An 11,149-nucleotide genomic window follows, 5' to 3' on the forward strand; every position below is an offset into this window, starting at 1 on the left:
ATTCTTTTAAAATATTTTCCACAGTTGCAAAAACAACTTTTATAGTGTGGGATACACTGATGGCATGCTTCCAAAATCCAAATGACAGTTGGATTGACGGTTCCAAATGTCAATTATCAGTATCTTGCAGTGAGGTGATGGTGGCACTATCATTCTCTTGAAGTGAGATATTACACATAATGTTTGTTAAACAAAAATGTATTAGATTGAAGGATTTGTCATCACAGTATTTTATTATACATTTCAAAATTGAATTTCAACCACTTTATGTCCAGGTAATCTTAGGCAACACAAATTCACATAAAACAAATGCTGAAAAAAAAAAAAAACTTTTGTGGCTTTTTCTTTATTCACAGTTAAATAATAAATTAAAATTGTGGGAGGCAAAGAACAAAAAAAAACACACACACACACACACACACACACACAAACACACCTTCCAATAAAGTCCTAAAAAATAACGAGACAGAAATGGCTCAGTCCATGTGTTTCAAGAGCAGCAATGGTCAAAGGCACAGTTGTCCGTGTCCACGTCATGTTGCATAGCGTTTGGTCCACTGTTTTGCTATTCTATCGTGCTCGGCTCTGTTTGCTGTGTACTGAGTGGCGATGCTTCCAACCAGAGGATCCGCTGCAAAAAATGGGAAACAGCCAAGAACTGTCAGGATTCTTAAACCGGATCTCACATGTCGAGAGCACTGTCTCTTGTTGTACAGTTTGCCATTAAGGCCTTTGTCTGATAGGTCTAATTTTGCCGTTGCTTGATTATGGTTCTGGTGTGAATATAGCGGCTGAATTGTGTCCATGTGTGATTTAGTTAACTCCATTTTAAATAGTTTTATTTTTGATCACCAAAACCATAATCAAGCAACAGCAAAACTAGACTTGCAAACCTATCAGATAAAGGCCTTACTGGCAAACTCTACAAGAGACAGTGCTCTCGACATGTGAAATCAACCTGGCACTGCAATAAATCAGGCAAAGGCATTAAAATAAGTCAAGAGATTGAATGACAACAAACAGGCGACACTTGTTCTTGCCAGAGTCAATACCCGGTCAAGACCTGGTCGAACAGGTTTTTGGCTCACCTGGGTTGCAGTCTGTGAGCAGAGAGCAGATGGACAGCAGGACCTTGGAGATGGTGAGGGCTGGACTCCAGTTGTCCTTCAGGATGTCCAGGCAGATGATGCCCTGGCTGTTGATGTTACAGTGGTAGATCCTAGTGCGGAATGTTACCTGGCAAACAAAAAACGTAAAACACTGATCAAAAGAAGGAAGTGGTTATTGTAAAACCCAGATGTATTCACACAGCATGTGTACAAGTAGGCATGCAGCACCTGAGTAACATATTTGTATTCAGATGAAAAAAAATTGATTAGAGAATTTAGTGTTAATATGCAAAACGACCTAATTACAAAGTTAATATGTAAAATCATCTCATTTACGATGTTGGTTCTAATTTCCAATTAAATGTTAATGTTTGCTGTTAATGTATGCAACCGTTATAAGTACTTTAGGTGGTTTGAAGGGGTAGTCAGGCGTGAAGGCAATGTCCAGGAAGTAGACGCCTCCCTCATAGACAGAGCCTGGTGGCCCCAGGATGGTGGACCTCCACTCATAGATGTTGTCACCTTTGGGGCCAGCACTGCAGACAAAACAGATGAAACCACAGTCAGTACCTAAAATAACTGAAAATTCTCATATTTACGGTCATGACTACATGTAGGAAGCGTCACATGGTGGATGAAATGTATGTTAGATGGGAATGGTAGAAATAATGGTTTAATAACTGACTTAATTTTGTGCATGTAGTGGACTGGAGACAGTACTTTGTATACTTTCTTAAATAATCTTGTGGACAATTTGCCTTATTTTTTCTTGATTCTCCCTTTTCCCCCTTCTTTACTTTTGTCCTTTTTAATGTACTTTTTTTATTTAATTTTTTCCCCCTTCTAATTTACCCTTCTATGTGTTGATTGCTGTCTGTTGTGGGCAGGGGGAGGGTGGGGATTGTTGTTGTTGTGTGCTTTGTTATAATAATAATAATTTATTTTATTTGTAATGCACTCTTCATTCAAAATAATCTTGTTATGTTAACCCTTCTAAACCAATAAAAAGTATGTAAAAAAAATATATAAATTAATTTTCATGATGCATGGTTATGGATGCATAATTTGAATTTAATGTAAGCTATCAGAAAGACACTTTCCCATTGGCTGGCAATAGACTATAATTGGATGTCAATAAAGCGTGCTTTAGTACAGTAGAGCTGGGAGAAAAAAAATGAATAAATAAAATTAATATTGATTCAGTGGAGAATCACAATATTTTTTGGCTCAATATATCAATATAGTGGCACCAAGAATCACTATATTCATTTATTTAATATTACAATTTTAATTTTATTTTTGGTCATACGTCTGTCTTGCATCATGGAGCGGAAGTTGAGAACAAATTTACAGCGCCAAGATGGCTGAAGAGACTACCAGTATACGGAACGTAATACATGGGAGAAATAAATCACAATGCATCACCTAATCAGATCGCAATACTTCCTCTATCGTAAAATGTAAAGAATCGCAATAAAATCATATCCTGACCCAAATATCATGATGGTATCGGATCCTCACCAATTTGCACCCCTAGTATATAAGAATTCTCCACATACAAACATTACAGAAGCCATGCAGGTAAAAGCCCTGCAGTACTGGAGACATAAATACTATAATCGCAGCTAAAGACAGCCGCATGCTCCTTTCCAGCAAGGGAGCCCATCTATGAGCCAGGGAGCCCATCTATGAGGCCATCTATGAGGCCATCTATGAGACCAGGGAGCCTATCTGAGGCCAAGGAGCCCATCTATAAGGCACGGAGCCCATCTATGAGGCAGGGAGCCCATCAATGAGGCCATCTATGAGCCAGGGAGAACATTTATGAGGCCAAGGAGCCCATCTATGAGACTAGGGAGGCCAGGGAGCCCATCTATGAGGCCCATCACAGACCTGAAAAATGTTAATGACAGAAGAGGCTTACGGCCAGAGATCAAAGTCCCTCAGCCATTACATAAGCACATTAGCATGTCTGTGCATCACTGTATAAACTCTTACTAAGCAATATGGCCACTTTGCATTTATTTGGGATAAGTCCCCCAAGTTGTTGATAGTTCTGCTTTCCTGGTATACATGATAATCAGACCACCGTTGGTTATTCAAACGTTAGCCAAAGCTCACTGAAAGAGGCATCAATTCAGAATCAGAATCAGAAGAATCAGAATTGTTTTTATTGCCAAGTAAGTTTACGCCTACCAGGAATTTGTTTTGGCATATTGGTGCAAACAATAAACATAAAAAACACATGGAATTCGTGGGTTCTTGCTCTGTCTGGGACAGGCATACTTGCAAACGCTGATGATATTCAGCCAGAGGGGCCATGCATTTCTACAGGACTTCGTTGAGTCCTATAATGTTTGACAAACTCCATTCACTTCAGCACACTCCTCAGGAGGTAGGCTAGCACCATCTCAAGTTGGAGATTTGTATTCAATCATCTAAGCTATAACAACACTGGGAAAACAAAAACACACAACAAGAACACATGAGGAATGCATTCACCTGCAATTTGGAGGAGGGTCCAGAGTTATGTCTGCCAGCTCTTTTTGAATCCTGTCATAAACAGGCAAAAACGACATTATAACACTTATACATCCACTCTATACTCAACTTGATAGCAACTACAGTGGTCCACAAAACATATGTATGGATAAGGTTATTCCATCATAACCAGTCAAAGCCAGCTATGCTCACATGCGTTAAGTACTTGCTACAAAGCTGGTACCATAATCCAGTCAGCAAATATATTCGGGTATATCGAATCTGACACACTACTGAAAACAGAAAACAAATGACCTTCATTACCTTTTCGCGCTTGTGGATACCAGTTTAGAGGTTTTGCTCATACTGGCTTTGCACTCTAACCCCTCTTGAGGATTATTTAAGGTCACAAGTGAAATGGATTGTTGTGCATACGAGGTTCTTCGGCCAATGTAATCAGTTTGTAAACGTCCAACTCCAAAGCTGTCAATTCATTTATCGTAAGAGCCCCTGTAAATGGAAAGAAATAAAGCTGTGCTGAAATGTTTAACGTAGGGTAATGTAGAAATCAGACCTAATTCTATCTTGTACACCCAGACAAACCCCGGACCTTCCAAGTACTATAATAGCTAATGCTTTTCCCTGGTGCTTTAATTCAATCTGTCAGCAGGTGATTCGAGGGTCGATAACGTTTAGTAGGTTAGCAAACTAAGCCAACATTAGTGTGTGCGTTAGGGGAATCAAGACGTGCGAGTCACACACACTTATTTGAAAGATGTTTTAGGCTGCAGACTATTTTGGTACGTCGAGCTGGGATGAAATTTAGAACGATACACACAAGCAAATGGCAAGTGAACAGACAAAACTCACTGAAGGCGTGCATATAATAAAGCTAACTAATATTGGCTACTAACATAGCTAGCTAATAACTAACTACTGGTAACTTAACCTTAGCTAGCTAAACAAACATTAGATTTTACAACCTGTGCCAACAAGGCTGTTCTGTGCATTAACACTAGACAGTTCTCCATATCGTCACTTAGGTTTCCTACTCATAATCACGCTTAGGCTAACGGTCTTGCATTTTCATTATGTCGCAAGAGACAACAGACACGGCCAGTTACCTAGCAGACAGCTAACGAGTTTACAACGCTAGCCAGACACCCTGAGTGGTAGCTATGGACTGGTTCGCTGTCGACTTTTTTGTTGTGATATTTAGCTTGTAAGTGATACATTGTTTGTTTGTTTTTTGGGCAATGATCAAATTCAGTTATCATTACCGGAAGGAGGTCCGTAACGTGAATATTGCTAAATGTGTACACATGAAAAAAAAACGTACACTTTCCCGTGTTTACTTACCTTGCACTTACGTTTGAGCAAGCGTATAGAATGGTGAAGACTGGTGGCTTGGCTTCTCAATCCTCTGGCTTGTTGTTGAGAGCGGAAGTGCCGCGACTGCAGTAGGCGGACTACAGGAGTTAAATAGGAGGAAAAACTGCAATAAGACATCCCCAGTACGGTTCGATATTAACTTTTCCGCTGACTTACTAAATTCAGGCATACACATACACATATCAGGAATGTTCAAAAGCTTAACATATATGATGTTGCTGCCTCATGTCTAGTAAAACATAAACAAAACACAGACAAGGTAAACCTAATCATTCGTATTGTTCAAATGGTGGCAGCCCTATTCATGGGCATAGCCGATGCTAGGCATTATTGCATGTAAAAACATGCATACAACGTTCTCCAAAGAAAATAAGGCTAGGCCCTATTTGGGAGTGTAGTTTTTTTTCATCCTCACACATAGAATGAGTCCTCAGCATTCTGCATCAGCACCCATTCTTAGAAATTCGTGATGACTTATGAAATAGGCTGCTGATTTAAAGAGACTGGCATAAACTAAGAGTAGCCGAGGTCACATTTAGTTTTTTCCACATGTAGGCTTACAATCATGTCAGCAATCAGTCTGAACTGGTCTAGTCTACTGGTTCTCTCTAGATTCTAGAAAACCGGGGACAGCTCCAGCCGGGGACAGGCCACCAAAAACGGCGACTGTCCCCGGAAACCGGTGACGTCTGGTCACCCTACTCTAGAAACAAAAGGGGATGCTCTCATACTGATAGGCCTTTCTAAGCAAATTCGATGGTTTATAATAACAATTAAAAGTCTTACAACAGCCTACCAGATATCGGTGATAGGCACATCTAAAAATGGATTTGACAGCATTCCATTCCTTATGAATGATGATGACATGATCAAGAAAGTGGTGAGGTATTCTCAAGGAGCAGAACTAAAGCAAATCCACACAAGAATGCGAAATACAGTTCAACCACAGTGTTTTATTGGGTGTTTTTAGTAAAGCAAGTGCACAACCCCTCTGCCAGGTCAGAGATGGCATGTAGCTAATATGTACTGTACATGGTCATTTTTGCCAACAAGGTAGGTCTAGCCTACCTCTATTGGCTGCTTTAACAGCGTGTTTAAAAATACATACAAAACGAAATAAAAAAAAAGCCAGAAGTTGCTGGAGATACCTGTTCATCCTTGTACATGCAAATAACTCTATTTTTTTTAAAAAGAAAAGAAAACCACTATGCCAGAAGTAAAATATAACCTGCCCTTGTTCCAGCCACCTAAATGTGTGCACTTTGTAAGATTTCCCGGTGTGAGTTATGCAGATAGAGTGGGGGCACTCTTTTTGTGAGTAGATCTGTGCTATAATGAAAAGGCTTCCAGTGAACTACAAGGTGTTCACTTTGGCTTGATCAGACCAATTGGTGCGTTTCAAACACTGGTAGAATCGACGCCAATGTAATGCAATACATACTTGTGACAAATGAAAAAAAAAAATCTGGATTAATAGTAGACTTTTTTGTTGTTGTAAAATAAACAGAACATTTTACAAAGTACACTTTAAAAAAAGCAAAAACGATATACATACATTAAATTGAGGGCAAATAATAATATTTTTATTTTTTTTAGTTTGTTTTCCCCCCTCCAAGGGTAACTCCAACATTCAGATAATCGGAAAATAAAATCCCAAACTACTCTTTGTATAAAAAGAAGCTTTCAAGTCAACAAGGAACAAAAACAGTTCTCTTCACAGAAAGGTCAACAAAGGACAAAGGAAAGAGGCCAGGGTTGGTGGCTGCACTTAGTGAGTGTGCTTTGACCAAGAGGGAATAGAGGTAGAGAGGTACAGAAGGGTGGGGGTGGGGGTGGGGTTAGGAGGTAAGGGGTTGGGGTGAGGAGGACAGGGCCGTGGCGGGGACATCAGGAGAGATCTATGTGGCATATCTCTTCGTCCACTGTTTCGCTATTCTGTCGTGTTCTGTTCTATTTGTTAAGTACTGCGTGGCGATGCTTCCGACTAGGGGGTCAGCTGAAAACGAGAGAGAGAGAGAGAGAAACAGTCAGAAAAATTAAACAAGCAGAAAAACGAAGCATTCAGTTTACCAGACTAAGCCAATTATGAATGACTTTTTTCAGTGTTACCAAAATGATCTCTGAACTCATCTACTGTAGCCATCATTCTTACACAATTTCATATCAGTTCACTGAAGTAGCAATTATATGGCTCTAGATCAGACAGTGTGATCCTGTGAAATCACTTACAAATCACAGTCTATTTATATTCATCACATAGCATGAGTCATCTATAATAATAGTCTGGCCAGTCATCACAGATGACACACTAGGTGTGATTTGAAACCACTGGGTTTCTTAGATGAGCCAGCACCTCTTTAGATGAGTATTACTCTGTTGCCTTCTTTACATGTAACCGGAACAGAGCCAAAATGGAAATATGGCCCGTTGTGCAAGAGCAGAAGCACCTCTTTCTATCAAGAGAGAGCTTATTGATGTAGGTCAGCCTAATGTAGCCGATGAATGGGGACATAACACAATTATTCCTGTTACCCTTATAGTGGTTCCATGGTAAGTAAACAGAATACTGAAATGCCCCTATAATGAAGCTTGCAAAATACATAATAGACCTGACTCCACCAAGCCCTAGGACTCTATAGAGCCTCTAAACTCTCTTGCCAGAAATTGATCAGTTGTCTTTCTTTTCCCTTTTTTTTTGTTTTGTTCAGTTGCTGTGTTGTTATATCTGATTCTCGATCCATTTGCTTAGCACTTACAGTCAATGAAATGTGTTCCTTTTGTTTTATGGTCTTGGTCTCAAATGGTGAAAATTTCAAAAGGTAAGCTATTGTCTCTGTGCAACAAGAGCTATAACTATATAAAAACATTTTTTTTTGTGCTGACCAATGAAGACACATTACTTGGCCTCACACCCAGATGTAATTACTGGGACTACCCTATTTATCTATTCACAATGCTGACGAGCGAAGTGGTGTCTAATGCACCTCGTTAGAATTGTGTGCACTCTTATATTCTGGGCAGTGGTAGAGTGCAGCGATCACACTTCTGCCAGCAGATATTCTGCTGCTGTAGCTTTACTGTGAGAAGAGCCTGCAACTGCCAAACCGTGGCTTCAGCTCCCAGGGGACACAAGCACGGCACAAAGAAACTTTCACTTCTACTTTTTCAAGTCATTCTTGTGTAAAAGATTTTTTTGGTCATTTATATGGGACTGATACCATTTGTTTTATGGCTTAAAAAAAAAAAAAAATTCTGGAGGTCAGCCCGCCATGACACCCCTTCAAATCTCACCTGGGTTGCAGTCTGTGAGCAGAGAGCAGATGGACAGCAGGACCTTGGAGATGGTGAGGGCTGGACTCCAGTTGTCCTTCAGGATGTCCAGGCAGATGACGCCCTGGCTGTTGATGTTACAGTGGTAGATCCTAGTGCGGAATGTTACCTGAAAAGGATATGGTGTCGTTAGGCGTTGAGATTTAGTCAGGAGGCACATCCTAAAACTGGCGATTGTCATTTAATGGTATCAGTTCAGTACATAACAAATCAAGTAGCTGTATCTCTGTATCAGTTCAGTACAGCACAAATCATTTCTGAAGAAGAGGTGTGGCCAATTTGATCCACAAAAGGTCCAGTGTTTGGGTAGGTTTTTTTTTTTTTTTGCAGAAAAAAGGTGCACACTTGATTCCATTCATTCAATAAGTAATCGGTCTTCAAATACCTGATTAGTTTTATCAGGAGTGCCGCAGTTTAGTTTAGTCTGGAATGAAAACCAGCAGTCACACTGGCCCTTTGACGATAACATGGCTCGCCCTGATTAGAGCCACGGATATTTCCTCTTTCATGAAGATTTTTTTTTTTTTTTTGTAAAGCTGATGTTTGCCTGTCCACAGCTAGGTGGCAGCTGAGTTTCTCAAGAAAACAGGCAAGTATCTGGAAATCTGTTCTTTAAGCATCTAGATCACACATTGAGAGAACATTCACTACACAGCTTTCACAAGAAACAAAGCACTACATCTGAGTGTGTGTGTGTGTGTGTGTGTGTGTGTGTGTGCGTGTGTGAGTGTGTGTGTGTATGTATGAGTGTACCTGTGTGTGTGTGTGTGTGAGACATCTGAAACTGACTTCCTCCATCCAGAGGCTTCCATGTGGTGGAATGACCCCTAACCTTCCTGCGGAAGCTTTTAATGGGCTCTGGCATTCTTTGGTCACATTAAACCTACGGCACTCTAATTGGTACCAGAATAGTTCCTTTCTCCGCTTGGAAGAGGAGCTATTTTCTATAGTATTCTATGTTATTCTATTAGGCATAAAGTACTGTACAAGACAAATTAATTCAAATCTGCAGTGATAACAGATTTGTCTACATCCTCTTACACATGAGGGTGGGGCACAGTGAACATCACATGTACTGTATAAAAGCCAGACCTTAAGCTTTAAGGGTCAAACCTACTGATTTGTTTATTTGAGATACTTATTATATCTGGGTTGGACGCAGTGAGGAAACTACTAAGGTTTAAGAAGCCTGGCTGGCTACACAGCAGGAGAAACATTTCCTACAGAAAACTACAGTGGATTTTGGACATTTTATTGGTCGTTGTTGGCCTTCTCACTCCCTAGTGGAGCATAGGCCATCGATAGCGAGTTTCCACCAGATTTGGTATTCACTTGTTCTCGATGTTCTCGATGTTTCAGTAATCTATACTTATTGGTAGAAAGCTAAAAAAAAAAGACTTGATGTAGTCCATTTGACTCAACAAGATATCCATTAGAGCAACACAGGTGTTATCTGAAGAAATCCAGTATTTCACTTATATGTTCTGGTAAATTTACAACACAGAGCCAGAACAGAAACTGATACTCTGAGATGTGTAGTTTTAAGACCCAAAGTCAATGAAAAAACGAATGAAAAGATGTCGGAACCAGTGTGAACGCAGCACTTCTGACATGTGTTCCATGCAATAGAGGATTTAGAATTAGAATGACACACAGTGGAATGTGCAGTTAATAGAATACTCAATAGAAGTGAGTTAAATAGAAATAGTCTGGCCTCCATGGCCACCGTCTCACCTTGGGTGGTTTGAAGGGGTAGTCAGGAGTGAACGCAATGTCCAGGAAGAAGACGCCTCCCTCATAGACAGAACCTGGTGGGCCCAGGATGGTGGACCTCCACTCATAGATGTTGTCGCCTTTGGGACCAGCACTGAAAAACAAAAAATAGAAACATGTCATTAGTAAGTAACCCAAAGACTTAACACCACTGATGTTCACTTCACAGTTGAAAAAAAAAAAAAAAAAAAAACATTTTCCACACTTGAATAGAGTATTTCTGCACAAACCAAGTCAAACGATCCAATTAGTCATTCTTTAAAAGGAAACTGAACTAAATCCAGCTACACTAAATCAAGCAGCAGTTGTAGGTGGCGGGTTAAAAACAGGGGTGACTCATTTAGTTCCTCTCACTTTCACATCTGATGGATTTCCTCATTGTTGCAGTTGCCATGGGTTTGGTGGAGCTGGTTCTGAATAAATCACCCATTCCATCCACTCTCATTCCATAGACGGCATTTACACGGAGTAAAAACATGCAAAACCTAAAACCCACAATTCACACATAGCTTTTCACTGGGCCCATTTTGTGTAGTCTAATGACTGTTCTAAATGAAACCCTGGCCACATCTGCAGGAGTCCCCGGTGAGGAGAGCCATATTTAGGCTGTTCCCTCCCCCATGAGTCCCTCATTACTATGCTGCTGACAGGGACGTCCTTGCTGGATGTGTGCCGAGGGTCGTCTGGAACAATACCCAGCTCTGGAGGCCTATGACACAGTGCAATGTCCCAGAGAGCCCATAATTAGTGTGCATGTTCTGTCACAGAACAAACACATCCTGAGAAAACACTCACAGATAGATAGAGCACTTTATTTAGCCCCAAAGGGAATTTTGCAACAGCAAAAAACACATGAAGTTACAAAAACACATGCAAAAAGGTGGTAAAAAGACCTACCAATATACACTACTCTACTAGATAAAATAAATGTAATAAAGATAGTATTTTACTTTAAGGCAACTCATTGCTATTAATGTGTAAATTAAATGTAAACATGCACATTGCCACTCAACCGGTAAGTCTCCTCTTCCGGCACAGAGGAGAGTCATTGTGGCAGGAAGGAA

General features: G+C 40.3%; 2 protein-coding genes across 3 annotated transcripts; both read right to left on the reverse strand.

The window, feature by feature from the left end:
* Window positions 1-214: 214 nt before the first annotated feature.
* LOC122130746 (ubiquitin-conjugating enzyme E2 E1) lies at window positions 215-5,171 on the reverse strand. Of its 2 annotated transcripts, none has more exons than XM_042705497.1 (6): window positions 4,961-5,171; window positions 3,915-4,100; window positions 3,612-3,662; window positions 1,513-1,645; window positions 1,089-1,236; window positions 215-631 (listed from the first exon to the last, which is right to left on the reverse strand). In XM_042705497.1, the coding sequence occupies exons 2-6, from the start codon at window positions 3,953-3,955 to the stop codon at window positions 534-536; spliced, it is 471 nt and encodes a 156-aa protein (XP_042561431.1). In that variant the 5' UTR covers window positions 3,956-4,100; window positions 4,961-5,171; the 3' UTR covers window positions 215-533. The 2 variants fall into 2 exon arrangements, with proteins under 2 accessions (XP_042561431.1, XP_042561430.1); XM_042705496.1 differs by having other exon boundaries at window positions 4,950-5,171.
* A 744-nt stretch (window positions 5,172-5,915) lies between these two features.
* Window positions 5,916-10,710, reverse strand: LOC122130749 (ubiquitin-conjugating enzyme E2 E1-like). The gene is made up of 3 exons (XM_042705500.1): window positions 10,047-10,710; window positions 8,274-8,421; window positions 5,916-6,978 (listed from the first exon to the last, which is right to left on the reverse strand). The coding sequence occupies exons 1-3, from the start codon at window positions 10,206-10,208 to the stop codon at window positions 6,881-6,883; spliced, it is 408 nt and encodes a 135-aa protein (XP_042561434.1). The 5' UTR covers window positions 10,209-10,710; the 3' UTR covers window positions 5,916-6,880.
* Window positions 10,711-11,149: the final 439 nt, after the last annotated feature.

Source organism: Clupea harengus, unplaced genomic scaffold, assembly GCF_900700415.2.
Source record: "Clupea harengus unplaced genomic scaffold, Ch_v2.0.2, whole genome shotgun sequence".
NCBI lineage: Eukaryota > Metazoa > Chordata > Actinopteri > Clupeiformes > Clupeidae > Clupea > Clupea harengus.

Bases quoted from the DNA above. Each gene is read 5' to 3' on its own strand.
- LOC122130746 (XM_042705497.1), bottom strand. From the start codon at position 3,955: ATGAGCAAAACCTCTAAACTGGTATCCACAAGCGCGAAAAG. The intron at 1,646-3,611 runs GTGAATGCATTC...TTTTGTCTGCAG, and splicing joins GACCCTCCTCCAAATTGCAG to TGCTGGCCCCAAAGGTGACA. The intron at 1,237-1,512 runs GTACTTATAACG...TTTGTTTGCCAG, and splicing joins ACCCCTTCAAACCACCTAAA to GTAACATTCCGCACTAGGAT.
- LOC122130749 (XM_042705500.1), bottom strand. From the start codon at position 10,208: ATGACATGTTTCTATTTTTTGTTTTTCAGTGCTGGTCCCAAAGGCGAC. The intron at 8,422-10,046 runs GTGAGACGGTGG...TATCCTTTTCAG, and splicing joins ACCCCTTCAAACCACCCAAG to GTAACATTCCGCACTAGGAT. The intron at 6,979-8,273 runs GTGAGATTTGAA...TCTCGTTTTCAG, and splicing joins GCTCACAGACTGCAACCCAG to CTGACCCCCTAGTCGGAAGC.